At 42.6% G+C, this 26,426-nt stretch overlaps 1 protein-coding gene and 1 long non-coding RNA gene across 6 annotated transcripts; both read left to right on the top strand.

The window, feature by feature from the left end:
• The first annotated feature begins 756 nt into the window (after window positions 1-756).
• On the top strand, window positions 757-23,617 carry DLEU7 (deleted in lymphocytic leukemia 7). Its single transcript, XM_086330774.1, is given in 6 exon segments — window positions 757-762; window positions 6,488-6,802; window positions 6,804-6,931; window positions 6,933-6,963; window positions 6,965-7,012; window positions 23,411-23,617. Coding segments are annotated over 6 exon segments (735 nt in total).
• Window positions 13,470-15,563, top strand: LOC147361483 (uncharacterized). Of its 5 annotated transcripts, none has more exons than XR_015137989.1 (3): window positions 13,470-13,652; window positions 14,374-14,529; window positions 14,867-15,563. It is a non-coding gene; the product is annotated as an uncharacterized LOC147361483 (long non-coding RNA). The 5 variants fall into 5 exon arrangements; XR_015137986.1 differs by having other exon boundaries at window positions 14,213-14,529; XR_015137988.1 differs by having other exon boundaries at window positions 13,470-13,708; window positions 14,378-14,529.
• Window positions 23,618-26,426: the final 2,809 nt, after the last annotated feature.

Below are 26,426 nucleotides of genomic sequence, written 5' to 3'. Positions count from 1 at the left end.
ATACTTGGAAATTTGATCACTTCTATGGAATATTTGAACTTTATGTTCAGATTAGCATCTATAAGAGCCCACTTGCTAATTAACAGGGAGCAGTCAGAGAACCATATGATAAGAATTGAAAAACAGTCTTTACACTAAAAGATGTAATGTCATATTTTTATGTAAACATACATCTTAAAAGTATTTTATCTTTTTCCTCCAAGGAAAAATATGGGTCATTTCAATCATGGTCAGCAGGTCTTTGTTTTTAAGTGATTTTTACCTGATTTCAACTTTTCAGACCATTCTCAATAATACTTTGAAACAAAATGATTAAAATAACCAAACAAAGCAAGCAGCTCTGTTGGCCTCTCTTGTTTTCCTAGCACAGACAGCCAGTGTGGGAAGGCACTAATCCAGCTCTCTAAACTGGATTTAGTTCTCCCTTGCTGCACCCAGGGTTTAAGAGCTGGAGACTGAAAAAAAGAGTTGGAGACCAAATTGAATCTCCCAGTATGAAGTTTTGACTTCATGGAAACACAGGCATAGTGATCTTGTAGAGAAAACTAACAAAAAAACATGGGGCTCCGAATCCCCTCTCTCCGTCCCCTTTTTTATTATAATTACTATAGGAAAGGGATCACTGGAAAAATAGAAAGAAGAGAGGAGAAAATGAGAGGGTGGCTAAAACCCCAGTGTCTGTTCAACCATGAAGCCTGACAGAAAAGACATTGGAGTAGATAATTTCTTAGAGAAAAAATGCATAAGGGTATGAGGATGAACGTAAGGAAAGGGATAGGGAAGATTAAATTTTTAAAAATATATCAATTCAAGTCAAGCATTTTTCCCCTCATTGCATTAAAAGGGTACTACCAGAGCTTGAAAATAAGGGTGATCATGAAGAATGATGAGGGTGGTGACATTTTTTTTCCATTAAGATGAAAGAATCTGGAATTAAAAAAAGAACCTAGAATTTAGTCCGATTTAAGCACTCCCCATGTTTATCCCTTCTCGGTTATTACTACTTCTCCCCCAGTTTCAGTATTACAAGTCACATCTACACATATAATTGAAATATTGGGTTGGCCAAAAAGTCTGTTTGAGTTTTTCCATTACATCTTACAGAAAAACCCAAATGAACTTTTTGGCCAAGCCAATAGTTCAGGAACTAAAGCACGTTTTAATTCTTCCCACAAAGAGAAAGGATATTCTTCAGGGGTGACATCTTATAATCAGAAATACAGAGGAAAGCACAGCAGGGTGGTCTTGTTGGAATCAGGTGCAAGCAGCAGGAAAATCCATGATCGTCCTCTTACCCTTAAGCAGGAAACCATCTATTGAAAGCACAAGAATTAAGAAAAGTTATATTGACCCTTTTAAAATCCACTTTTGAATTTATTTTTTGCCAACATCAAGAAATTCTTCCTGGACATAAACTTATTAAGACAGAACCAAGTAAAACAATGTATGTGTCCAGAAGGAATGGCATTCTGTGTTTTCTATATTGAGGAGGTGAATTTCATATCAGATTATGTCAGCACAAGCAGGTGGGGTTCAACATTTTTGACTTCTCTTTTCCCTCCTTTTGCTAGACTTCCCTATTTTTCTACACTTAGTTTTACTAAGCTTCACTTAGTTTCACCAGCTTAACAGGGCCTGGGCAGGTAGCACATATAAGACGTCCTGAAAACACATTGCCCTGTGTAAACAATTGTTTTTGGCAACTCAGAGGTTTCGTGGCAGGACTGCATTTTTTTTTGAAAATCAAATGTTTAGGCCAAAGTTAGAATCGCATGTGCATTTTTATGACTTGGCATATTCAAACATTACAATTGTGTGTTTAAAAAGGGAATTTGATCTTTTTTGCTCTTTCTTCTTTGGGCTCCCATTTTTTCCCTAGTTCCATTGTTTTCTCTTTTATAGTACATTTTCATATCTTGGTATATCGCTAAAGCATCTGTTTCTCCTCAATCATGATTTTCATTCAAGAATAATAACTCTTTGGTCTCTTTTGGACATGTTTTGTTTTGCCCCCACATATGAACTCCACTGGAGTGTGTTGAAGGTTAACGGCCCCATTTCTGGAATTTTCTTGGATCCCTTTTGGAGAAAACTGCCAAAGTATATAAGGAGGGCTCAGATGTATCTGGGCTCTGCCAAGGCCTTTGAGAAAGGCTCCACATAGCTGCACCTTCTTCCAGCTCCCTTCTGTTCTCACTGTGCCTGGCTTCCTCATACTTCCACATAAGGGATCATATCTGTTGTTCATGTGGAAAAAGAACCTTTGTAATAAAATAAGCATCAGAATACTCATTTACCTAACAACCCTTGACCTTGTCTATTAATGGGTAGAAAAATGCTTATTACTTCACTGAGTTTTTCTATTCTGTTCCCTTTTCCATCCCACATTATCGTGAGTCATAAGTGTCTCCACTAGTCATTTTCCAATGCTCTTGTCAGTCTTTAGGAACGACCAGAGTTGTTCAGATTATCTTTTCCCACAACTGTTGAGGTACTAGAGAGATGAGGTAAATGAATCAGCATTGCTGGAAATGGCTGGAGGGAGCTTTTAGCAGGGTTTTGCCCAAGAAACACTGGATCCTAGGATCACTCCATAATATAGTTCAAGCAGTTTGCTTCAGTTGTGACTTTCTGCTGCAAGAGGCAGTAAACTCAATCTAAAGCAAATTAAAGCAAAAAGAGATTTCAGTGGTTTGTATAACTGAAAAAAAAGTGCTGGGGCATGTAGCTGCAATCTAATTAAACATTGCTTCTTCCCATCTCCTCCCCCACCCCCGCCCCCCGCTGCTAAGTCGTTTCAATCATGTCGGACTCTGTGCCACCCCATGGACTATAGCCCGCCAGGCTCCTCTGTCCATGGGATTTTCCAGGCAAGAATACTGGAGTGCGTTGCCATGCCCTTCTCCAGGGGATCTTCCCAACCCAGAGATTGAACCCATGTCTCTTATGTCTCCTGCATTGGCAGGAGGGCCTTGTTTTTTTTTTTTTTTTTTTACCACTAGTGCCACCTGGGAAGCCTCCCATGAAATTAAAAGACACTTGCTCCTTGGGAGAAAAGCTATGACAAATCTAGACAGCACAGATATTAAAAAGCAGAGACATTACTTTGCCGACAGAGGTCCCTATAGTCAAAGCCAAGGTTTTTCCAGTAATCATATATGGATGTGTGAGTTGGACCATAAAGAAGGCTGAGTGCCAAAGAATTAATGCTTTTAAACTGTGGCGTTGGAGAAGACTCTTGAGAGTTCCTCGGACTGTAAGGAGACCCAACCAGTCCATCCTAAAGGACTGAATATTCACTGGAAGGGCTAATGCTGAAGCTGAAGCTCTAATACTTTGGCTACCTGATGCGAAGAGACAACTCATTAAAAAAGACCCTGATGCTGGGCAAGATTGAAGGCAGGAGGAGAAGGGGATGACAGTGGTTGAGATTGTTGGATGGTATCACTGGCTTAATGGACAAGAGTCTGAGGAAGTTCCAGTAGATGGTAAAGGACAGGGAAGTCTGGTGTTTTGCAGTCCATGGGTTTGCAAAGAGTTGGACATGACTGAGCAACACAACAATTAACTGAAAAGCTCAGAGATGGGCCTCTCTTCTTATGCAGCACAATATGGGGCTCAGATGGTGTTATAAGACCACAAGTCTCTCTCTCCAGATCTCTTGACTTTGCTCTCTTTAGTGTTGCTCATTCACAGGCAGACTCTCTCCTCAGACTCACAAGATGGTTGCAGAAGCTCCACAAATTACATCTTGGCTTCACATCCGCAAGGGGTCACTGCAGTCAGCCACTTGATATTAGGAGTGCCAGCCTCATAAAGCTGGATTTCCAGAGTTTCGGGAAAGAGGAGGACCCCTGGATATCTGACACGAAGATTACTCAACCCTGGAGCCATCCTATCTTAAGACTTGTGATCTGAGACAGTAACTTATGGATTAAACTATTTTATATGGAGCTTTCTTATTGCAGGGGGATTCATCTTTTTTGCTGTTTCATCGTTTGGCCTGGACTTTATTCTAGTTTCATTACTCTCTCTCATGTGGTCCATTCAGCTAAAAGCATTCTAAATGATACCGTCATTGGCTCCTGTCACGTCATGTGCCCAGTCCGGACCATTCACAGTGGGGACTCGGACTGATGTGTGATTGGCCTCCGCCTAGATGCTCCAGCCCACTTGTATGGAATGGGTTCATCCCACCTGATGACATGGACTGAACCTAGAGGAGAAAGACTAGCCACTGGGAAATTAGGGTATGGCTTATATAAAACAGTGAAGTAGATACTGTGAAGCAAAAATACCAGGTGTCCAGTCCTTCATCCTTTTGGATGTGACTTTTATTGTCCAGTGGCCTTAACTTGTTTGAACAGTGAGTAGGGACTGTGTAATTAGATACCTGGTCTGGTAGCCCAGCATATATAACTTTGGAAGTGTTTTAGATCAAAGGTAGATCTGCTCTGCTATGGACTCACCTCAATAGTTTATGGATCCTTTTCCTCAGTTGGGGCCTCATATCATCAGCCATTTCAAGGTCATGGCAAAGGAAAAGGTGTCATGGCCTTTTCCTTTCCAAAGACAGACAAAGCTTTGAATTTCTAGATAATCCAGTGCTCTCTAATGGATACCGGAAAACATCGGCAGCTCATGAAGCCTCATGTATCATCCTATGCCAGGCCCATGGTTTTCTGGTCCCATCTCTCTTAGCTCTGGCAGTTCCGTTGGTGTTATGGCTCTCAGAGTCAGCCTGGTATCTTGAACGGTGGGGCCTCAGGTCAGTCTCCACTGGGTGATTTCAATTCTGCAGTTGGCTGGAATTCCATCTGTCAAGAAGCTTTCACAGTCAGTCATTTGATAGTGGAACAGTGGGATTTCTTGCGTATCTGGAAAGAGGAGCACCCCTGGAGACCTGACATGCTCTGTGAAAATTAGGGGTTAGTTTTTGCTATTCCCAGTTAGTCTCTGGGAACTAATGTAGTTCAATGTTAGAGGATTAAAAAAAAACACAAAAAACATAAAGAATTTCTCTCTTTTTCATTGTGAACTTAAGTAACTTCAAGAGAATCTAATCAATTTTAAACTATTTACCTCCCTCTAAAGTAATTTCCTCTCTGTCAATGCACAGACATGCATTTTCACTGAGTTATAATTAGTGTGAACATACTTGTTTTTGTTTAAGAAAGGTTTTCTTTACCTTGGCATTCAGATTTGTTTTCATAGGCGAAGAAAATACTGAGAATGAGAAGGAACCTTAACTGGAGAGTTGGGAGGATTATATGGGGTCATATTATCCCAGAGTTAAAGAGACCTTCAAGGACCCCCAATCCCTCCCTGTATCTCTGATGACCACACTTCTAGATTAATGGACTCCCTGGAGAAACTTTCCCATACAAGGGCCTCCCCGGATCTTACTTCACAGCCTCAAAGATGGACTTTCCCTTCTAAAGGAAGAATGAAACCCCATCCTTTGGGTCTGCTAGGGTCTACTTGTCTGCCATGAGCCTGCACCCTTGTCCCATTTTACTTGGTTGTGGGGTTATCTAAAATTTAGATTCTAAACTGTTTCCCATGCAAGAAAAGAGTGGAAACCACTCTGCTCTGCGACAGTCCTCCCTACCAGTCCCTTCAAATGTCTTTTTTTTTTTTAAAGTGTAATCACACACCAATAGTTTCCAATTTATCAAAGCATAAATTTGCCAGTCCTTTTTCCTAAGTCAAGGAAGTAGCTGAAGTTAGGTTTAATTAAAACCAGCAACTATTTGTACAGCTGTCCCGGGTTCATGGCTGGTAAAAGGATTTAGCTCCAAACTCTGCTGCCTAAGTCCTTCGGGAGTTTCACAAAAAAACATTGAGGCTCCTCATCTAGGCAGTGCCAAGCCCTTGCTTCCCCAGTTGCTATGCGAGCAGGCCTGGCTGCGCCCTGAGGCAACTTTGCCCTTGGCAGTCAGGCCCTCCCAGCACAAGGGGCCTGAGAAGATACACAGTCCCTTTCTTCTGTGTTTGGGGATAGGGGCCTTGAAGGCCACTCCACGAAGTCCCTGAAAATTCCCCTAGGGTTGTGAAAGGGCGGGAGGGGGATCACGCACCGTCTTGGTTTCGTGAGCTTTTCTCTGGTCCTGCACACTTTTCGTTTTCTGGTGGGTCTTTAACTCGTGCACCCCAATCCCAGCCCCAAAAGGATCTCAGGTAGGCCTTCTTCAAAGGAGACGGGGGCAGGATATCCCTGGATAGATGCCTCCGCATAAAACGGCAGGTTGTCCCAGCCAAGCCCTGGAGAGGAGGCGGAACCAGCGCGCAGCATCTGGCCGGTTTTCAAGTGCACGGTGGTGGGGAGCAGGACTTCAGGCAGTCTCGAGTCAGAACAAGCCCATTAGGACTCGAACCGAATGCTGGGGCCAGCGCGGGTCGCTGACCTCGGGCGCGAGGTGGGGCCGGCCCCACATGCCGAGAGGCCGGGAGGCGGAGGAGCGGCGGGCTGGGAAAATGACCCTAGCGACCCCACGCGCCCCCGCCTCCATCGCTCGCGGCTGCACCTGCCCGGGTGGAGCTCAACGAGCAGGCGGCAGAGGCGAGGGCCTGCCCCGCGCCCTTAGAGGCTTCCACCGGCCATCAGATGGTGGCTCTGCACACCCTTCAGCTGCTGCAGCAGGAGTAGGGCTCGGGGGACCGTCCGGGCGCCCCCGGGAGCCCGCATGACCTAGACCACGTGCCCACCGCCCCAGCGTGTTGTTCAGGCCCAGGGCTGGCAGGGCCCAGGAGAGGGCGCGAAGAGGAGGGCGGGAGCCGGGGGATCAGGAATCTGGGGTCCGAGGACGCAGGCGAGCTCCGCCGAGGTGGAAGCTGTGCGAGGTGCCGAAGGGGGCGCGGAACTGCTGCCCTTCCCCGGGGGCCGCGGGCCCTGCACTCTGGCTCGGATGGCGACGTGCAGCGCGCTGGCCCTCGGAGCTGGTCAGAGTGGAGCAGACAGAGGCTCCTGGGCCCCCTCCAGCAGGAGCGGTCCTTCCCTATCCGCCTGAAGGTGAGCCTGGCTTCCGGCATCCATCCCCCTGCGGCGGCTCAGGGTGGAGAGGGGATTGGCGGACACGAGGCTGGGCCACAGGATCCAGAGTGGAGCCTCCCTCAGTGATCCAGCCCTCGGAGTGGGAAGGAGGAAGGTGGTGCTCGGGGGAGTGGGCAATCGGGGCCCACCTGACTGCAGCACGGAGACACCGAAAGGCTTTGCCAAAACCTTCCTCTGGGACGCCTCCCTCGCTCACATGAATCAGCTTCCAGCTCCAGTTCGAGGCCCTTTTCACACGTGCAGTGGAGGACGGCTCCTCCTGCTCTCTTTCCAAATTAATAACCGCTCCCCTACAGCCTCAAATACACGTATTCCGTTCCCTCTGCCGTTTGTATGACGAAATCACCTACATGTATTTGAAGTTCCTTCACACTTATGAATCGCAGTTATTTTTGCATAAATCCAATTGCTCAGGGGGCCTTACAGAGTCAACCTAAATTCTCATAAAGTAGCACCAGAGTGGCGTGGGTGCTGGGTGTTGAAGCGTGAATACTCAGGCTAAACTCCTGCTAAGTCGCGCTGCTCATATTTGAAGGGCACAGGTTTCCTCTTAAGGTACCAAACTGTGTTAGCCAACTTAGGCAGAGAGCAGAGTGGCCTGCCTCCCAGGCTGCGTGGGAGCGGGGAAATCTAGGGGTCTGGAATCCAGTCTTGGCCTTGCTGTTAACTCTCCTAATTTGTTTAAGGTCACAGATCTCTTTTAGACCCTCTGGCCTTCCAGTTTTGATCCCTAATATTGCTTCATTCATTCTCTGGGGAGTCTAGTGGAGGGACATGGGGGAGGGGTGATGAAGAAAGGGCATTTTTCAAGAGTTGATGTTCTTGCTCTACATGCCAACGTTTGGAAAACATTGATATACATTAGGTTGAACTTTATGCTCTTAGAAGATTGATTTAAAATCAAATATAATAAAGCATAGCATATACCCGAATAAATATTGTCACCCTAGACTAGGGTTTCTCAACTTTCACACTGCTAACGTTTTGGACAGGATGATTCTTTGTATGTGTGTTTGGGGGTGGAGGGGGGGTGTCCTGGGCATTCTCTGCCTCTACCCAGTAGATACCAGCAGCATACCCTCCCCACCAGTGGACAGAACCAAATATTGCTGAAGTGTGTGTGCTGGGAGGGAAAACGAGATCACCTCCATATGCAAATCACTGCTTCATTCTAAAAAGTTTTTAAAAACGAAGCTGCATTTCACCAATGCTCTTGAGGTAAGATGCACCTTTTTTGGTACCACTGAGAAATAACAATAATAATAATAAAAACCCTACCAATTAAACTGGGACACACTATCAAATATAAGACATATCCTCACTTCAGAGATTTTTGAAATGTGAAAAAACATGCATCTTAGAATTAATGAAACATGAAGTACTCTGTCATGCCGGGAACCTATACAGGGCACAGGTGGGTTGACAAAAGGAAAAGCTGAGTGATCAGTTTTACATTAGGTGATCCAGGAAGGCTTCTTGGAGGAGGTAACCATTTTTTTTTTTTTTTTAAAGAATGTTTACTCTCCAAGCATTAAAGGGAAAAAACATTTCTGAGGAGCTGTGGGGTTTCAGGCCCAGAAGCAATGAAAGGACCTAGGGCTTTGGGGGAACTAAAATTAGTTCAGTATGGCAGAAGGCAAAAAAAAAAAAAAGGTTGCTGGAGAGTTAGGGGTCAGATGCAAAAGGCCTCTGGGTCACGCTGAGGACCTTGAATTATCTTGCAGGCAAAAAGGCAGCTGTTGAAATGACTGAAGTGAGGACCCTGATAAATCACAGAGGCAAGGTCAGGCCAGAAACCATTGTCGGAGGACCTGACCCAGCTTAACAGCAAGGCCGCCCTCTGCTCTGGACTACAGCTCATGCCACTTGAGGTTAACACAGCTGCCACTTCTACTTGGTAATCCTTTTAACCCTCTCTACTTGACTTTTTGTCCTAAACATTTTCTATTCTCTGCAAACTTTCTTCATCCAAACCCCAGCCCTCTCACTCCTTTTCTGAGAAAATTGAGGCCATCTGACACAAATATCTTTCATTTTACCTAAAAGATTTCATTTCCAATTATCTTCTTTTTTGCCTCTAATAAAGAAAAACTGTGTGGTTCCCACCCTTCCCCACCCCCCAAATAAATTCTTTCTCTTAAGTGCTGGAGCAAATCTTTCCTCTACCCCTGGAGTTTTTTCTTTCAATTCTCTCCTCTCACCTTGTATTTTCCAATGCATTCCCTCTGCCAGTTCTCTTGATCCATAAATATGCTCAAATCTTCCCTCACTCACCCAACCCCTGGAGTCCTGGTCCCTTTCTTCTCCATCGCAAGCAAACATGCAGACTTCTGGGTTCATGCTGCCAGTGTTTTTAGAGGCATCCAGAGTCCTCATTAGGAACAAGGGATCTCAACTTGCTTGCAAACTGGACTCTGCTGTTCACATTCAGGGGAATAATGAGTTTCAGGGCTCCTGAGAACAGCCAGTGCTTTCAGAAGAGAGAGAAGTGGTTTCTCTGGATGATTTGTCTCCTGGCTAGCATCTTGCTTGGTTTATTGTTGGAGAGAAGGCGGTATCTCAGTTTGGATTGTAGGGTAACGATTACAAAGCACTTAGACTCAAGGACATAGCAGTCTGTCTTTCCGGGGGGGCTGGTTATACAGACTTGGCATCATCATTGCTAGTGTTGACTCAAGTGATTTGGATGCCTGTCTTCTATATTTTTAAATTAAGACCATGCAGGTTGATTCTGTACACCAGAATGGCTTCAGGAGGATTTGTGCTAAAGGAAACAACACTTGTGTGTCACTTAAAAGTGTGTGGAAATTTCCCCAACATCAGATCCATCCCACAGTGTTACTTGCCACAGAGAGGAGGAGGATGAACAGCACAGTGATCTGGTCCCATGGAGCATTTCAGATCTGCTCTGCTGCTTCCTGCTGTAGACTCTTGGCCAAGTCATTTAGCCTTCTTGTGCTTCAGTCTCCTCACCTGTAAAGTGGGAACAGTGGTATTTGACCTATAAAGATTATTGAGATAATGCATATAAAGTCTTAGCTACTGGCTGCTCATGGTAAACTGCGATACTTTTGAACTTTTACTAGTGTTATTATTGACAGACTGATGCCTCAATCTTCTTTAGTAGTCTTTATTGACTATTGATTATTGTATTTCATTCTTGATATTGATGGATCTGACTTATAAACTCTGTATTTACTTTTCTGAGGTTGTTGACAAAAACAGTTAGAATGACCCAAAGACATTTCTAGGAAGTGACTTTCCAGAGGTCAGCATTAGTCCATGGCCAATGACTGACTGAGAGGTGTGACCACCGGGTAACTCGCCTATCAAACCACCAGAATTAAGGGACTGAAATTTCCAGGCATGAAAGGAGAGAAACCCGCACCACAATAATAATACATATCCTTATAGTAGTTTACTCTTTTCTTAGAGAAGCCAGCACTTCATATTCCTTTTGAGTATTTTGTTGTTGTTGTTTAGTCACTAAGTCATGTCCAACTCTTTGCAACCCCATGGACTGTATAGTCCAACAGGCTCCTCTGTCCATGGGATTCTCCAGGCAAGAATACTGGAGTGGGTTGCCATTTCCTCCTCTGGGGGGATTCTCCCGATCCAGGGAGCGAACCTACATCTCCTGCATTGGCAGGTGGATTCTTTACTGCTGAGAGACCAGGGAAGAAATCATCAAACTCATGTGAAAAAACAAAACAAAACATGAAGTGAGTCTTTTCATGGTGGATGAAAAAATGCTTAACAAAACTGAGTCTTGTTAAATTTGGTGGAGAAGATGGAGTTAACCAGTTTAATAAAAATTTACTATGGAAAAAAAAATTTACTATGGGAGGAAACTGAGGCTCAGAGGAATTTAGAGCTTTGCTCAAGAAGTGGTAGCCCATGATTCAAACGTGGCTTTGTCTGACTCTTTCGATTGATACCAGTCACAGTGCTGGACTTCCCTGGTGGCTCAGATTATGAAGTGTGTGCCTGCAATTCGAGAGACCCGGCTTCAATCCCTGGGTCAGGAAGATCTCCTGAAGAAGGAAATGGCAACCCACTCCAGTATTCTTGCCTGGAAAATCCCATGGATGGAGGAGCCTGGTAGGCAGTCTGTGGGGTCGCAAAGAGTTGGACATGACTGAGCGACTTCACTCTCACTTTCTTTTCACAGTGCTAGCTCATGGGGGTGTGGTGAACATCACACAGAAATCAAGTACATGAGTGTGCACAGTTGAGAGGGCATGGTCGTACCTGCCGTGCATCTGCACACAGCTTGGGTCACAACAGTCAGGCTGTAACTAAGTATCTTAGCTTGGGTTGCCATAACAAAATGCCACAGACTGGGTGGCTTAAACTATAGCCATTTATTTTCTCACTGTTCTGGAGGTTGGGAAGTTTAAGAGCAAGTTTGGTTTCAGGGACGTTTCTCTTCCTGGCTTGTAGATGGCCACCTTCTCACTGTGTCGTCGTGTGGTCTTTCCTCTGGGCGAAGGGCAAGATATCTCGTATGTCTCTTCCTATCCTTGTAAGGACACTAATCCTACTGGAGAAGGGGTATGGCCTAGTTTAACTTTAATTATCTTCCTAAAGATCTTATCTCTGAATAGAGTCAAACTGCAAGTTAGTTTTTCAACACATGAATTTTGGTGAAATACAGTTCAGTCCATAACACTGAATGACTTGTGTCTCCTTAAATCATGGTCACCTTTGTTGTTGTTTGGTCACTAAGTCGTGTCTGACTCTTTGGAACCCCATGGACTGTAGCCCACCAGGCTCCTCTGTCTGTAGGATTCTCCAGGAGAGAATACTAGAGCAGGCTGCCGTTTCCTTCTCCAGGGGATCTTCCCAGACCAGGGATCGAACCTGTGTTTCCTGCATTGCAGAAGGATTCTTTACCACTGAGCCACTAGGGAAGTTCTCATGGTTACCTTACATAGTGACAAAAAGCCCAGAGAATTGTGGGAAATCATTATCAAACTAGTAATACTAGCAAAGAGGCTTTAATACTGTCCATCCAAAGGGAGCATAGAAATGTGTGGAGCACCAGAAGGAAGCCAGTCTAGGATTTTAAAAACTGCTAAAAGTGACCAACCCATAGAGACCGTTAACTCAGCCAATCATGAAATCACTCTAATTGAGTTTTGTCTATCTTCCTTTGATAGTTGAAGACATTTATGGTTTCCAAGAGTTCTGTTCTGAAGCAAGTTTCATGGAAACTATGGTTGATGCCAGCTTTTGGAGGCAGAAAAACTTCCCTGCCTGCCTTTGCTCACTTGCCTATGAGCTCAACTTGCCTATGAATTCAACTAATTCTGGTACCAATAATTTCATCACGTTCAGTGGTTTGAGCTGGTTTTCTCATTCCACAGAGCAAGAGTAGTGGTTGTAAAACCGTTGGCTTTGGCTTCACAGTAATTGCTAAGGCTCTTTGCAAATTCTGTGTGAATATTGAGTTACTCAGAGGAAGACATTGATGATGAATGCTTTTTTCCCCTGTAAATATTGGTTAATAAAGCCAGTTTCTGCAAATTTGAGAATGGCGTCTTTACAAATTTCTAATATTCCAATTGAATAAGTAAATTCTCATGGTTATATTATTAGTAGCCATGGCCAGGGGAGTGCTCTTTATTTGGGACAAAATTGCATGTCTATGTCAGGAAAGGCTCAGTAGCAGCCCTAGAAGTAGCTTTGTTGTGGCTTTGTCTTTCCTTATAAGGTGAATGATGTGAAAACCAGGATGTAAAATCTTTCCGAAATCAACATTTGGGGAAAGATATTGCAAGATGGCCCTAAAACAAAACTAAATGCTTAAATGTGTAATGTCGTGTGGAAATGCGGCTGTGCTTCATTTTACGATTTTGGGGTTTGCCTTGTGAGCACACTTGAATCGAGTGCTTGTATCCATCACAAAGTGCTTTTCACTGGACTTTCCTAATGAAAATGGTACTGTACCCAAAGCAAATGCATAAGGAACCATAGTCACTTGTGAGCGTTTACACTGGGTACACCACAAGTAAAAATGTTTAATTTCCTGAGGACGATAGACTTTTTATGGTGACTGGCAGATACCGTGGTTCTTCATTGGGTGTTTTATTAATACGCAGTTCGTATCTACTTGAGATTGACCTTGAGTTTAGGCAACTGGTGACTGTTCTGGGCCCTGTGAATTTGTGGTTTAAAGCCAGATACCAATGAACGAGGAGCAGCTGGGGCAATTTGTAGTATACTGTTCCTGATAGTGTGGTTTTCATAACATCCCTCTAAAATAGAGAAACAACAGTCCCATTTTACATGCGTATCCAATGTGGAGTACTCTGATGGGTCCAGGGGAGGGGTCCGTGTTCCCCTGTAGGGCCAGCCCCTGGGCAGCTTTAGTGGAGAGTGGTCGGCTGTCCAGGCCAAAGTTCACTAAGGTCAGGCCTTATCACAGACAGCTGGGGAGAAGCTCTTTCATTAATACTCTTTGCAGAAGATGCTAGGCATTGGGGAGAGTGGGAGGGAGAATGTGAGAAGAAACAAGCTTGTGGAGACCATTATAAGAGCAAGTAGCTCAAGACAGGACTGTTTTGGAAAGAACCAACTTATCTTAAAGCCAGAGGTGAAGGGAATATGAATTGATTTATAGTTTATGAAGATCTAGACATGATTTTGAAGGTGATGTGGTGGGGGGGTAAAAAAACCTTTGTGTATTGTTTAAAAGTTATCTGTATTATAGAACCTATAAAGTCATTTTTTATTTTTGACTTTATTATCCATTGGTGTTGGTTTCAGAAAACAAGCTTTGAAACTGACTCCTGTTGCCAGATTCCTTTTGCTTTCAAGCCTTTGGTTTTGATGGGAGTGTTTATTTTCAGTAAAAAGCTAAAAAGGAGCTTAGCTTTTCTTCCCTTTCTGGACTTTGCAGGTGCATTTTCAGTTGTTCAAAGGTTCCAGACGTGTGCATTCTTAATAAACACAGTGTATGATGCAGAGAAGCACACGTGGGGTGGATTTTGTAAGAGACCTCCCTGACACTGGGTGGGAGAGAACAGAGCAGAGGAAGGGAGAGCTCTGGCCAGGAGGTCTCTGATTAGCTAGGAGTTGGCTTTACATGGGCCGTGGAAGCTTCCATGCCTTGAATCCTTTCCAGATAACCAAGCCGTCTCAAATATGTTGCAGAGAAGAGGGCAGGACCAACGGGACAGTCTTCAGTTTGGATATGAGCACCGCCAATTTGAGCTTCGTAACGCTTAGTTAACCTTAAGAAAAACAGCATGAATATAGCCAGAAAAGAAACATGTAACAGTTCACAAGGAGACATTTTTGTTCCTCCCTTAAAGCTAGTTGGGTGCTCTTAGCTGGCTTCCACGGTGTCCCTGTTCACCCCACAGTGGCATCTGCAGCTCTGTCCCTCCCATTCACTGGTCCGTCTCCAGCACTGGATGGCGAGCTCTGCTCTCTGTCGCCCTGGCATCTGGCCCAGGCTCTGATGTGGGGTGAGTCTTTGATGAACACTTGAGTTTTGAGAGAGAGGTAAATTTCAGCTCTGCCACTTAGTTGCTGTGTGATTTAGGGATGTCATTTAATTTCTCCAAGCAGCATTTCTTTTCATCTCTAATTCCTGGATGATTGTGAGGGCTGAGTGAAATATGGCGTATAAGGAGCCTCACTTGGAGCCTGGCGCCTAATAGGTGCTCAGGCTCATAGGCTTGACCAGTGTTCTTCAAATGCTGGTTTGCCATGCTCAGAAGTTCCAGGGACTTGACTGGCATTCAAGGCTTTCTGCACCAGCTTATTCTGAATAGGTAACATGATGCTCTGTTGTTTTTTCAGACTGATCTCCTCCCAGTCCCAGGCCCAACTTGGCTCCAGGTTTTCGCTGCTATTGAAACTGAGCAGGACACTACAGTCCTTGCCTCCACCCCCCACCGGCCCCTGACCTATGTTTGCCTTTTGTCTATGGAAAATTTTAGTCAAAGAATAAATTTAATCAGAGAAATGAGAAACATGGAAACAAAGAAAAAAGAGTCAAAAAAAAAAAAAAAGAAAAAAGAGTCAAAGGAGACTAAATGATAATAATGTAGTTATTAACAATAGTCAAGGACCTTTAGTTCTTTCTCAAGGGCTATAGATAATATTCTGAGCCATATCCTGTGAGCTGTCTCATAGATACTAAAACACGAGGTGGACAAGTTAACTACATGATGACCAGACTGTACTCAGGACATGAGCTGCCACAATTCCGAGAACTGACTGCAAAAAATGGGAACAAGTGGACTCTGGAACTGAAGAATAACTGTACCTAGATAACCAACATAATGCTGGTCAGACCCCTGATGACCAATTTGAAGATGACTGTCAGAGCTGACTGTGCTGTTCCTGCATGTAGCCCCCTCCCCACTTCTATCTATAAAAGCTGCACGCTGGTTGCCAATGCGGAGGGGTGGCGGAGGGGGAGTCGACCTTCCAGATGTCTGCCACCCTCCCCACCCCAGTTGCCGGCCTCTGAAATAAAGCAGACTTTCCTTCCCACCAGTCTGGCCTGTTTATTGGCTTTTGAGCAGTAAGCAGCCAGACCACACACCTTTCAGTAACAGTATCATTCATTCTAATTCTGGCCATGTCTTTCCTCTATGAGTCAAATACTGCTTTCCCCAACACCGTCTCTCTTATAGCAACTGTACAGTCCTTCTCACCTACCATTTCGCTGATACCTCATCCAAATTTCCACTCCCTTCTACAAAGGCTGGCAGTAACCTGATAGTCTCAACCACTATTTTTTTTTTAATTGTAGTAGGAAGAAAAAAAAACAAAGCGAAATTTACTGTTTTAAGGGTAGTGTTAAGTACATTCACATTTTTGTTCAGACAATCTTCATAGCTTTTTCGTCTTGCGCATCTTGCAAATTTTGGGCAATCACACATCAGGTATGCTATTGAAAGCATTTCCCCACAGAATGAACTGTGTACAATGTTTAGATCATGAGTCTATAAATGTCTGTTCTTCTGTAGGACTGGGTTTTTATGTGTTTTTTTTTTTTTTTTTTTACCATATCCCTCACTCATCACATTTCATTGGACACTGGGAGATATGCCGTATGTGTGTGATTCCTTCTACTAAGTTATAAGCTCTTTAGAGGTCAAGTGCCGTGTCTTATTGCCTTTTATCCAGTGTAGTAATAAGTCATGTATTAGAGGCTAGGTACACATTTGAAATAAATTTAACAGATTTATTAACAGGCAAACAGACTGAGGCCATTGTCCCAGTAGATTAGTTGAGTCATGAGAGATTATCTCAACTCATTTTAAAATGTAAGTGCTGGCCATCGATTTGGACCACTGTAGCAATCAATACATTTCATATCCAAAATCTGAGATTACACAAGGCTTTAGATGTTCCAAAACCTGCTTTTTGATTGCTCAGCCACCATCGTGTTCTAATTCTGGCAAAGTACTCAAAGCACCGTGTAGGATATTACGTCATTTCTGGAAGCACCTGGGACTTGCTAAATAAAAGCTGCTGGGAGGATGCCTTCTGTCATTGAGTGGAAAGCACCATAAGTGAAATCATCACCGATATTGATCATGTGAGTTTCTACTGAAAACCCATGTGCCATTTTATATGCTGTGTCTTTAAGGCTGTCACTGGTGCCCCTGCCTTCTGCAGGAGAGGTTGGGTTGGAGGTCATGGTTGTTGGATCCATAGTTGGCCTTCAGACCTTCCAGAAAGGAAGGGAAGCAACCACCTGTTTTATTTTTCCCTTCCTTGGCTTAAGAGTCCCATGGAAAGCCTATTCCTATTAATTTGTTTTCTTTGACTGTTAATATATTTGAGAAAGGATTAAATGGAAATACTGTACTAAAATAGTAAAATAAAGAGACTTTGCAAAGCTCGCCAGAGATCTGAAGTTTACCTAGGGCCTCAGGGACCAGTATAGCTCAGCAGTGGAATTTTATTGTATGTATAATTTTCCCTAAAGATGCCTTCTTTGATTCTTTACAGTAAATGTGAAATTGGCTTCAGATTTTCAGCCTACAAATATGTTTTTAAAGGCATTTTAATCTTCTCTGGGTGATGAATGCCTTTGCAGACTGGGTAATAGGCACACGTCAGCACACATTTTGGTGGTTCCTTTTATTTTAAATTTCCTTTTGCACGTTGTCTTTGATCCTTCCACTTTGTACTTAGAGTTGGATTACTTCTATAAAGCAACTGGACAATTTCCCTTGATGTGGATCTTGGGAAAGCAGTCCAGAGTCATTTTTTCCCTCTGCTTTCTCATTTCCAAGCAACATGCTCCAGCAATATAGGTTACTCCAAAACCTGTGGGACAGATTATCTACAGGGCCCCTTAATACCTTCTGAGCAGAAAATAAATAAGCAACACACAAAGGCAGGGAAACAAGAATGCTTTAAGGAGAAAAGCATTCTAGAAGGGTGGTAACCTGTGAATACTCCTGAAGGTGACTATGCTGTGTTAGCCCACACGGAGTCCTGCTGCTGTTGTCTGCTGAATGGAATGAATGGACGTTTGTTTTGTTTCTTGGAGAATGTTTTCTAGTAAACACTTTGCCAGAAACCCAGGTTCTTCTCACCCAACAGAAAGAGTTTTTATTAGGGAGAAGAATAGCTTCCCTTTTCACACAGAATTAGGGGGAAAAAAAAAAAAAACTAGCTCCTTGTCAAACTTTGTTCAACTTTTAGGTTTTTTTTTTTTTTTTCATTATCTGTTTCTCTTAAGTTATTGCCTTGAATGCATAGCTCATGGATTTTCATTGGTTAAGTGGTTATTCTTTACTTCTGTAAGCATTTAAGTCTATGCTTTTATCATCAGAGCTACATCCCACAAATTGTAATATGTTATTTCCATAATTGTTCAGTATGAAAAGGAGTAAATCAAGGCTATATATTATCAACCTGCTTATTTAACTTTTATGTAGAGTACATCACGCTAATTGCTGGGCTAGATGACTCACAAGCTGGAATCAAGATTGCCAGAAGAAATATCAACAACCTCAGATACGCAGATGATACCACTATAATGGCAGGAAGCAATGAGGAACTAAACTGCCTCTTGATGAAGGTGAAAGAGCAGAGTGAAAAAGCTGGCTTAACACTCAACATTCAAGAAACTAAGATCATGGCATTTGGTCCCATCACTTCATGACAAATAAATGGGGAAACAATGGAAACAGTGACAGACTATTTTCTTTGGCTCCAAAATCACTGCGGATGGTGACTGCAGCCATGAAATTAGAAGACACTTGCTCCTTGGAAGAAAAGCTATGACCAACCTAGATTGCACATTAAGAAACAGAGACATCACTTTACCAACAAAGGTCCATCTAGTCAAAACTATGGTTTTTCCAATAATCATGTACAGATGTGAGAGCAGAACTATAAAGGAGGCTGAAGGCCCAAGACTTGATGTTTTGAACTGTGGTGCTGGAGAAGACTCCTGAGAGTCCCTTGGACAGCAAGGAGATCAAACCAGTCAATCCTAAAGGAAATCAACCCTGAATATTCATTGGAAAGATTGATGCTGAAGCTTCAATATTTTGGCCATCGATGTGAAGAGCCAATTCAATGGAAAAGACTCTGATGCTGGGAAAAATTGAGGGCAAGAGGAGAAGTGGGCAACAGAGGATGAGATGGTTGGTTGGCATCACTGACTCAATGCACGTGAGTTTGTGCAAGACTCTGGGAGACAGTGAAGGACAGGGAAGCCTGGCATGCTGAAGTGCATGGGGTTGCAAAGAATTGGACAGGACTTAGCAACTGAAGAACAACAACAAATAGAGCATTTTAAAGTTTCAATTATTTTTTTCACTGACCCATGAGTTATTTAGAAGTGGATTTTTAAGTCATACTTGTTTGGGGAAGGTTATCTATATTATTGGTTTCTCATTTTTTTCCTTTCTGATTTGAATGATATAACCTTTGATATTAATTGAGATTTTTTTGTGTGTGGCATTACCATAAAGTCATAGGGCTTCTCTCATAGCTCAGTTGGTAAAGAATCTGCCTGCAATGCAGGAAACCCTGGTTCAATTCCTGGATTGGGAAGATCCCTTGGAGAAGAGAAAGGCTACCCACTCCAGTAGCTCAGATGGTGGCTCAGATGGTAAAGCGTCTGTCTACAATGTGAGAGACCTGGGTTCGATCCCTGGGTTGGGAAGATTCCCTGGAGAAGGAAATGGCAACCCACTCCAGTACTCTTGCCCTGAAAATCCCATGGATGGAGGAGCTTGAAGCAGGCTACTATCCATGGGGTCGCAAAGAGCTGGGCACGACTGAGTGACTTCACTTTCACCCACTCCAGTCTTCTGGCCTGGAGAATTCCATGGACTGTATAGTCCATGGGGTCTCAAAGAGTCGGACACAACTGAGCGACTTTCACTTTCATCTTTCATAAGTAATCCATAGATGTTTGAGAATAACATATATTTGCTTGTCTCCATTAGACCAAGCTTATGATTAGAAAAGATTTTCAGTCTTTTCTCTCTAGGCTGATTGTCCTGTTGTCTGATCAGTTTCTGAGAAAGATGAGTTAAAATTAGTCTTTATGTCTGTGGATTGAGTGTAAGGTGAGGTTATCATATTAGACACACACAAATACAAAACTGTCTTCTTGGGCAATAGTCCATGTTGCAGTTTATTTTATCCCTAAAAATGATTTTTCCGGATTTATTTTTACTTTGCTTGATATATATTTAGTATCCCTTTCAATCTTGGATGTTTTTAGTTTTAAATGTTTTGCTTGTAGCATTCAGATAAAATTTGAATATCCAACCTGGGAACCACTGTATTTCAAAAAGTGACTTATTTGGTGCTTTTTCATTTGGAGTATAGGTGATTTGCTGTGTTGCTCCAATCTCTGCTGTACAGCAAAACGACTCCATTTTACACATACATACATTCTTTTCTATATTCTTTTCCATTATGGTTTATCACAGGATGTTGAATGCAGTTCCCTGAGCTCTACAGTAGGACCTTGTTGTTTATCCATCCTATATATAATGGTTTGCGTCTACCTACCCCAAACCCCCAGACCATCATTCTACCCTGCCGCCCACAACCCTGGCAGCCATGAGTCTCTTCCCTACGTCTGAGTCTGCTTCTGTTTTGTAGATAGGTTTATTTGTGCCACATTTTAGTTTCTATTCATCTTGCTTTATGTTTGAATCCTTTATTTCTCCGTTTTTACCTTCTATCAGTAGGATCAATAAAGTTTCGATATATCTTTTCCCTCTGCTGACTCTGAAATATTATGTACTATTTCTATACTTGAAAAAAATTTGTATACCACAGAAGGTTTCCCATGGACAGAAACTCCAGCACTGTTATCTTCTGGACATGGTTGAAGTCTGCTGCAGCCACAGGAAAGGGGCCTCAAAGCCTGGGATGCTTTACTCGGTCTGGGAAGGGGCATCTGAACACTACTGCTCCATCCTGCGTGGCACCACTTTTCTGGCCTCGTATTTCTCTCCTTTTAACAATGATCCTTACATTTCTCACAGGCATACTTAACAAGCCTAAAACTGATCACCTTTGCCACTTTTGTCTTCAATGATGCAATGCCTTAGAACGCCACCGCATCCTACATGGGACTGCACCTCAGTGTTTTACAACCGTCTTGCTTTCGTGAAACCCAAGTTGTTAAAATTTTTGTTTTGATTAACCAAATCTTTAGATTTATGCTGTGTTTGTAAGTTTCTTTGTTCACTGTTGCGCCTTACATCTCTTTCTCTGAATTTCCTCTTTCTGAATTATATCTTTAAGAAGACCTGACAGTGAATGTCTACTGTGATAATTCCTTTTGTGCTTTGAAATGAATGCACGTTTATTTTGCCTTGAGATTTAAATGGTAGTTCAGTGGAATTAAAAAAAAATCTTGGTGGACAGTTATTTGAAGATTTGTTATCTTCAATTGTTGTGGCTTAGAAGTTGGCTGGAACTTAGCTGTTTGGTTATCCAGACTGAGTGCCATCTTTTTCCTATATGGTTGCTTTTAAGAGCAGTTTTACCTTAATGAGTTTAGATTTGCATCTCATTTACCTTTTTCTGCTCAAAGCTTGTTTTGTTTCCCGAATCTTAGGATTCACATTTTGAATCAATTTGGGATAATTTTTATCCATTATTCTCTTTGACCACTGCTTCTCTCTCGTTCTTTCTTCTCTCTCCTGAAAATGTATTTGTCATACTTTGTCATTCTGTCATCTATGTCAGTTAACTTCTCATATTTCCCAAGTCTTTATTTTGTATTCTGGATAATTTTCTCAAACTTATCATCCACTTTACTAATCTTCTCCTCAGCTGTGTTTATTAATGTGTTTCCCATTGAGTTTTTTAATTTGTCGTGATAGTTGTCATTTCCAGAAGTGGGATTAGTTTCTTTTTCAACCTTGTTTTTTTCTTGGGAGTTTTTTCTGACTTTTTTCTTTTATATCTTTAACCGTGATACATATATTTTGTAATTTATACCTGAAATTCTTGGAGTCTAATTCTGCCCTGCATTATATATACTATATCAGGGTGGACTGTACTTTAAATTTCATATTCTAAGTTTGTCTTCAATAGATTTTCTGGCAGTACTATTGTGGGGCATGGGTTGTGAACAGGTTTCTGTGGAATAGGCTTTTGTTTGCTTTTGCCATGTGTCCATGGATATTTCAGACCAGTTCCAATTTTTAAATTAACTTCTTGGCATGAGTGCTCTACGAACATGTATATGGTATAGAGGGCAACTCCAAACGGGAACTACTGTGTGTACAGGTCTGCCGTTGCACATTCATAAGGACAACTTTACCTTCTACCCCAAACCCAGCTCAAGAGAGACCAACTTTCTCTTCTTGATAGGTATTGGCATGCAGCTAAAGTAATTTGCCTTTCTTTTATAATTGGCCCTTGGAAGTTTCCATTACTCCCTTGCAAGCTCAGAAAGGATGTTTGTTCTACTGCTTAGAATTTAGTAGCAAGACCGTATAGGGAAACTGTATGTGCCAAGTGACAGAACCAGAAGTCTGGGCGGAGTCGTTTTCATGTACATTTGAATCTTGAAGGATAGGGTTAGAGGTGCTCGCCCTCCAAGCAGTCAGAAATCTGTGTATAATTTTATAGCTGGCCCTCCAGCTCCAGGGTTCCAAATCCATGGGTTCAACTAACTATGGATAGTGTGAAAGTGTTAGTCGCTCAGCCATGGCAACCCCATGGACTGTGGCCTGCCAGGCTTCTCTGTCCATGGAATTCTCCAGGCAAGAATACTAGAGTGGGTAGCCATTCCCTTCTCCAGAGGCCCTTTCTGACCCAGGGTCGAATGTGGGTCTCCTGCATTACAGGCAGACTTTTACTGTCTGAACCTCTAGTACTGTAGTTCATATTTATTGGAAAAAATCTGCATATAAATGTATCTGTGCAGTTCAATCTTGTGCTGTTTGAGTCAACTGTATTTAAAATAAAACATATAGTCAACATTATCTCTGATGGGGAATAATTTCCGTGTACCGTTTACATGCAATGGATTTTAGAATGTGAAATATTTGAAAATTAAAGATCTATTTAATTAGTTCATTCTTTAAAACTACTTGTGAACTCTTTCTAGATTTGCATCAAATATTTCTTGGGACCATGTTCATTAAATACCAAATCCTGTTTTTGGAATCTTGAAGATAATAATTGTGGAATAAAAGGAACAGAGTCTATCTGTGTATTCATCAAAGCTCTTTTAAGAACAAATAAGAGAAATTCACTCCAGTATTCTTGCCTGGAGAATCCCATGGACAGAGGAGCCTGGCAGGCTACAGTCCAGAGAGTTGCAAAGAGTTGGACATGACTAAAGCAACTTAGCACACATGAGAAATTCAACTCCAAATGGCTTAAGTAGAAAGAAATATTTATTGATTCAGATAGCTAAAAAATCCTGGGATTTATTGTCCAAGCACAGATAGATTGACATGCTCAGAAAATGTAATTGAAGTCAGTCTCTTTTAATCTCTTGTTTCTACTTTTTTTTTTTAATGTGTTGGCTTTATTTTCATTTGAATTCTCTCCTTATGGTAGCAAGATGTTTTCCAACAGCTCCAGTTAAATAGAAATTCTCTTTCCCAGTTGAGCAATCTCCTGGGACTGTGGCTTGCTGATCCATCTTAGGTCATCTGCCCATCCCTGGTCAATCGAAGTGGCTGAGGGATGATGTGCTCTGATTGACCTTGCCCCTGGAGTTGTGGAGTAGGGTTAGCTTTGGTCAAACTATGTGGGCTGAGAATGGAGGAAAATGATGCTCTGAGAAGAAAATTGAGATTCTGTTATCAGAAAAGATGGGAGTGAAAACTGTCCTCTGTAACCTAATTGCTTGTTTGTGTTTGCTCTTCACTTCAGGACAGTGTTGAGTTTAGAAACATCTGCAGTCATTTGGCTGTACAAACTGAAGGACAGCAGTTTGACAGAGATTTGAATGCTGCCCATCAGTGTTTGAAAACAATAATCAAGAAGCTGACTCAGTCACTTGCTAATATTCCTTATGATGCCCACATGGTAGCCTGTGCTTCCTGGAGACAGATCTTACAGAATCTCCCCAACATATGAGTGTTCAAGATGCTGGAATTAAAACAACAGTGAGCACTGCTTAGAGAACTGGATACCTTAGTTCCCGAGTAAATCAGCAGACAGTGGATGCTTTTATTCCAGTGAGGAGACACTTGATAGCATACATAGCAATCTGACCAGCGGCATTTGTGCCCTTTGGAATTACTGCATGTTGGTGAAAATTTTTTAAAGCAGTAGTTCACATTTTTAAGTGTGCTAACACGTGTGCTGACTTTTTGATTGAAATACATTCCACTTTGTGGAGCTAATTAGATTATATATGTATATACACTTATGAATCTATATTAAATATTAATTTTAATTGAATGACATCTTTAATCTATATTCGTATTAATGGAGGCCTATGAGGTTTAATGGGGCTTCCCTGATAGCTCAGTGGTAAAGAATTCACCTGCAATGCAGGAGACGCAGTACACACAGGTTCGATCCCTGGGTCAGGAAGATCCCTGGAGAAGGAAATGTCAACCCACTCCAGTATTCTTGCCTGAAGAATCCCAAGGACAGAGGAGCCTGGCAGGCTATAGTCCATGGGGTCCCAAAGAGTTGGACACGACTGAAGTGACTGAGCACACATGGGGTTTAATATAGTTATTTGTATGATTAAAGCGCCATGGTTCTTAACATTATTTTGAATAAACTGAATGTTTGATAATTGATATGTCCTACTTACTGAACACTTCATTTTATGTTATGAAAATGATCTTTGAAAGTTGTAGGACTACAAACACATGTGTCAGTAATTGAGTTCCAATCCTGGCATGAATAACTTGCTGTCGGGCAGGGGAGAGCTGCTTCTAAAACTTGTGCTTTCATATACTGGTTTCTAAATTTGAAACGATAATGAGCTATGACGTACCGAGACGATATAGCATGTAAATACAAAGTACAGTATTATTAAAGTCTCATGTGAAAACATCTAGCTCCTCGTGCTCTTCCTAAACATTCCCATTGAAGCAGGAAATTCTGGTGAAAAAAAGGAGGGAGTGGATATACTAGCAAGTTTCCCTAAACATTTAGACCTAGGAAAAAAGAGTGACTTTTTTTGCAACAACAATGATCTGTACATGTGTTGCCGTTGCTGTTTAGTCGCTCAGTCGTGTCCGACTCTTTGCGACCCCGTGGACCGTAGCCCTCAGGCTCCTCTGTCCGTGGGATTCCCCAGGCAAGAGTACTGGAGTGGGTTGCCATTTCGTTCTCCAGGGATCTTCCCAACCCAGGGATGGAACCAGCATCTCCTGCTTGGCGTTGAGTCACCTGGGAAGCCCCCTGCATGTGCTTAGGGAAAACTAAGTTTTCCATTTTTTAATGGTGACTGTATTGAGAACAAAAGTAAATTGAAATGCTGCTTTTCTCTTCAAGTTTTAGCAGAAACGGCTTTAGATTAAAAAAAAAAAGAGTGTAATGTATACATGTAACTTATTTTCTGAAGGAATTGTAAACTGGGTTTGTATGGTAAGACTATATCTAGCCCCTCTGCCCGTGGTGTTTCTCAGGCAAGAATACTGGAGTGGGTTGTCATTTCCTTCTCCAGGGGATCTTCCCAACCCAGGGATCAAACCTGGGTCTCCTGCATTGCTGGCAGATTCTTTACCGTCTGAGCCACTAGGGAAGCCCCGTTTAAAAAATTAGGTGATAGTAATAATCAGAGCCTTCACAGGGTGAGCTGCCGGTTGACATCTGGGTTTTGGACTCCTCGTCCCCAGAACTGTGAGAATACAGTTTTGCTGCTCTAAAGCTCCCAGTTTGTAATAACTTGTTGCAGCAGTCATAAGAAATGAATACACCTGCCTTTCTCCACTGGCGTATAAGCGCCTGGATGTCGTGCATGGCGATATCTCCAGTGCTGCACAAGCCTGGTACGGAGCAGCAGCCCCGTAAATGTCTGATGAATGAAGACATACAAGTCACGTGGTTAGTCCTCTCAGCTGCTTTGTTTGTGCTTTCATGGAGGAGTTTGATTTCTCCAGAAATCCCCCAAGTCTTATGCATCTTTTGGTAAATATCTAAATTCAAAGAAAAAAGTTAAAATGAGGTGAAAGTTGCTCAGTCGTGTCTGACTCTTTGTGACCCCATAGACTGTAGCCCACCACACTCCTCTGTCCATGGAATTCTCCAGGCAAGAATACTGGAGTGGAAAGCCATTCCCTTCTCCAGGGGATTTTCCCCACCCAGGGATTGAACCCAGGCAGATTCCTTACTATCTGAGAAAAAAGTTAAAAGGACAGTATTAACGGTTAAAACAATCAGCACATTTTGATCAGGTGTTGAGTTTAAAAATTATGCAGCTATCATTAAATAAATGGTTAATAACTATGATGATCACCATTAATAACTATGATGGCATCACGGATTCAATGGACATGAACTTGGGCAAACTCTGGAAGATAGTGAAGGACAGGGAAGCCTGGAGTGCTGCAGTCCATAAGGTTGTGAAGAGTCAGACATGACGTGGTGACTGAACAACAAAAGAACAACCAGGATGATCATCTTAATAGTGACTGGGCCAGCCTAGGACACTCAGAAGAGTAGGGTCTTTACCCTAAAGCTGCATAAAAGTGCCTTTAAAGGCACATTTTAAAACTTTATTATTGTGGACTATTTTCTTCTACAGCCATGGCACCATCATCATGCTTAATAGAAGTTTCTACATTTTTGTGGTTCCGGCAAAATTTGGGGGACACTTGGCCATCTTGGAGCCAGGCTCTGTGTGTGTGTGTGTGTGTGTGTGTGTGTGTCTCATTTCATACCATATAGCACCTTGAACAAGAGTGACACTTGCATCAGGACT

The sequence above is a fragment of the Bos grunniens genome, chromosome 12 (assembly GCF_055505025.1).
Source record: "Bos grunniens cultivar Pamir isolate PY7600 chromosome 12, Bosgru_T2T1.0, whole genome shotgun sequence".
Classification (NCBI taxonomy): domain Eukaryota; kingdom Metazoa; phylum Chordata; class Mammalia; order Artiodactyla; family Bovidae; genus Bos; species Bos grunniens.
The sequence above is the reverse complement of the archived record's forward strand: the minus strand, read 5'-3'. Positions and strand labels throughout refer to the sequence as shown.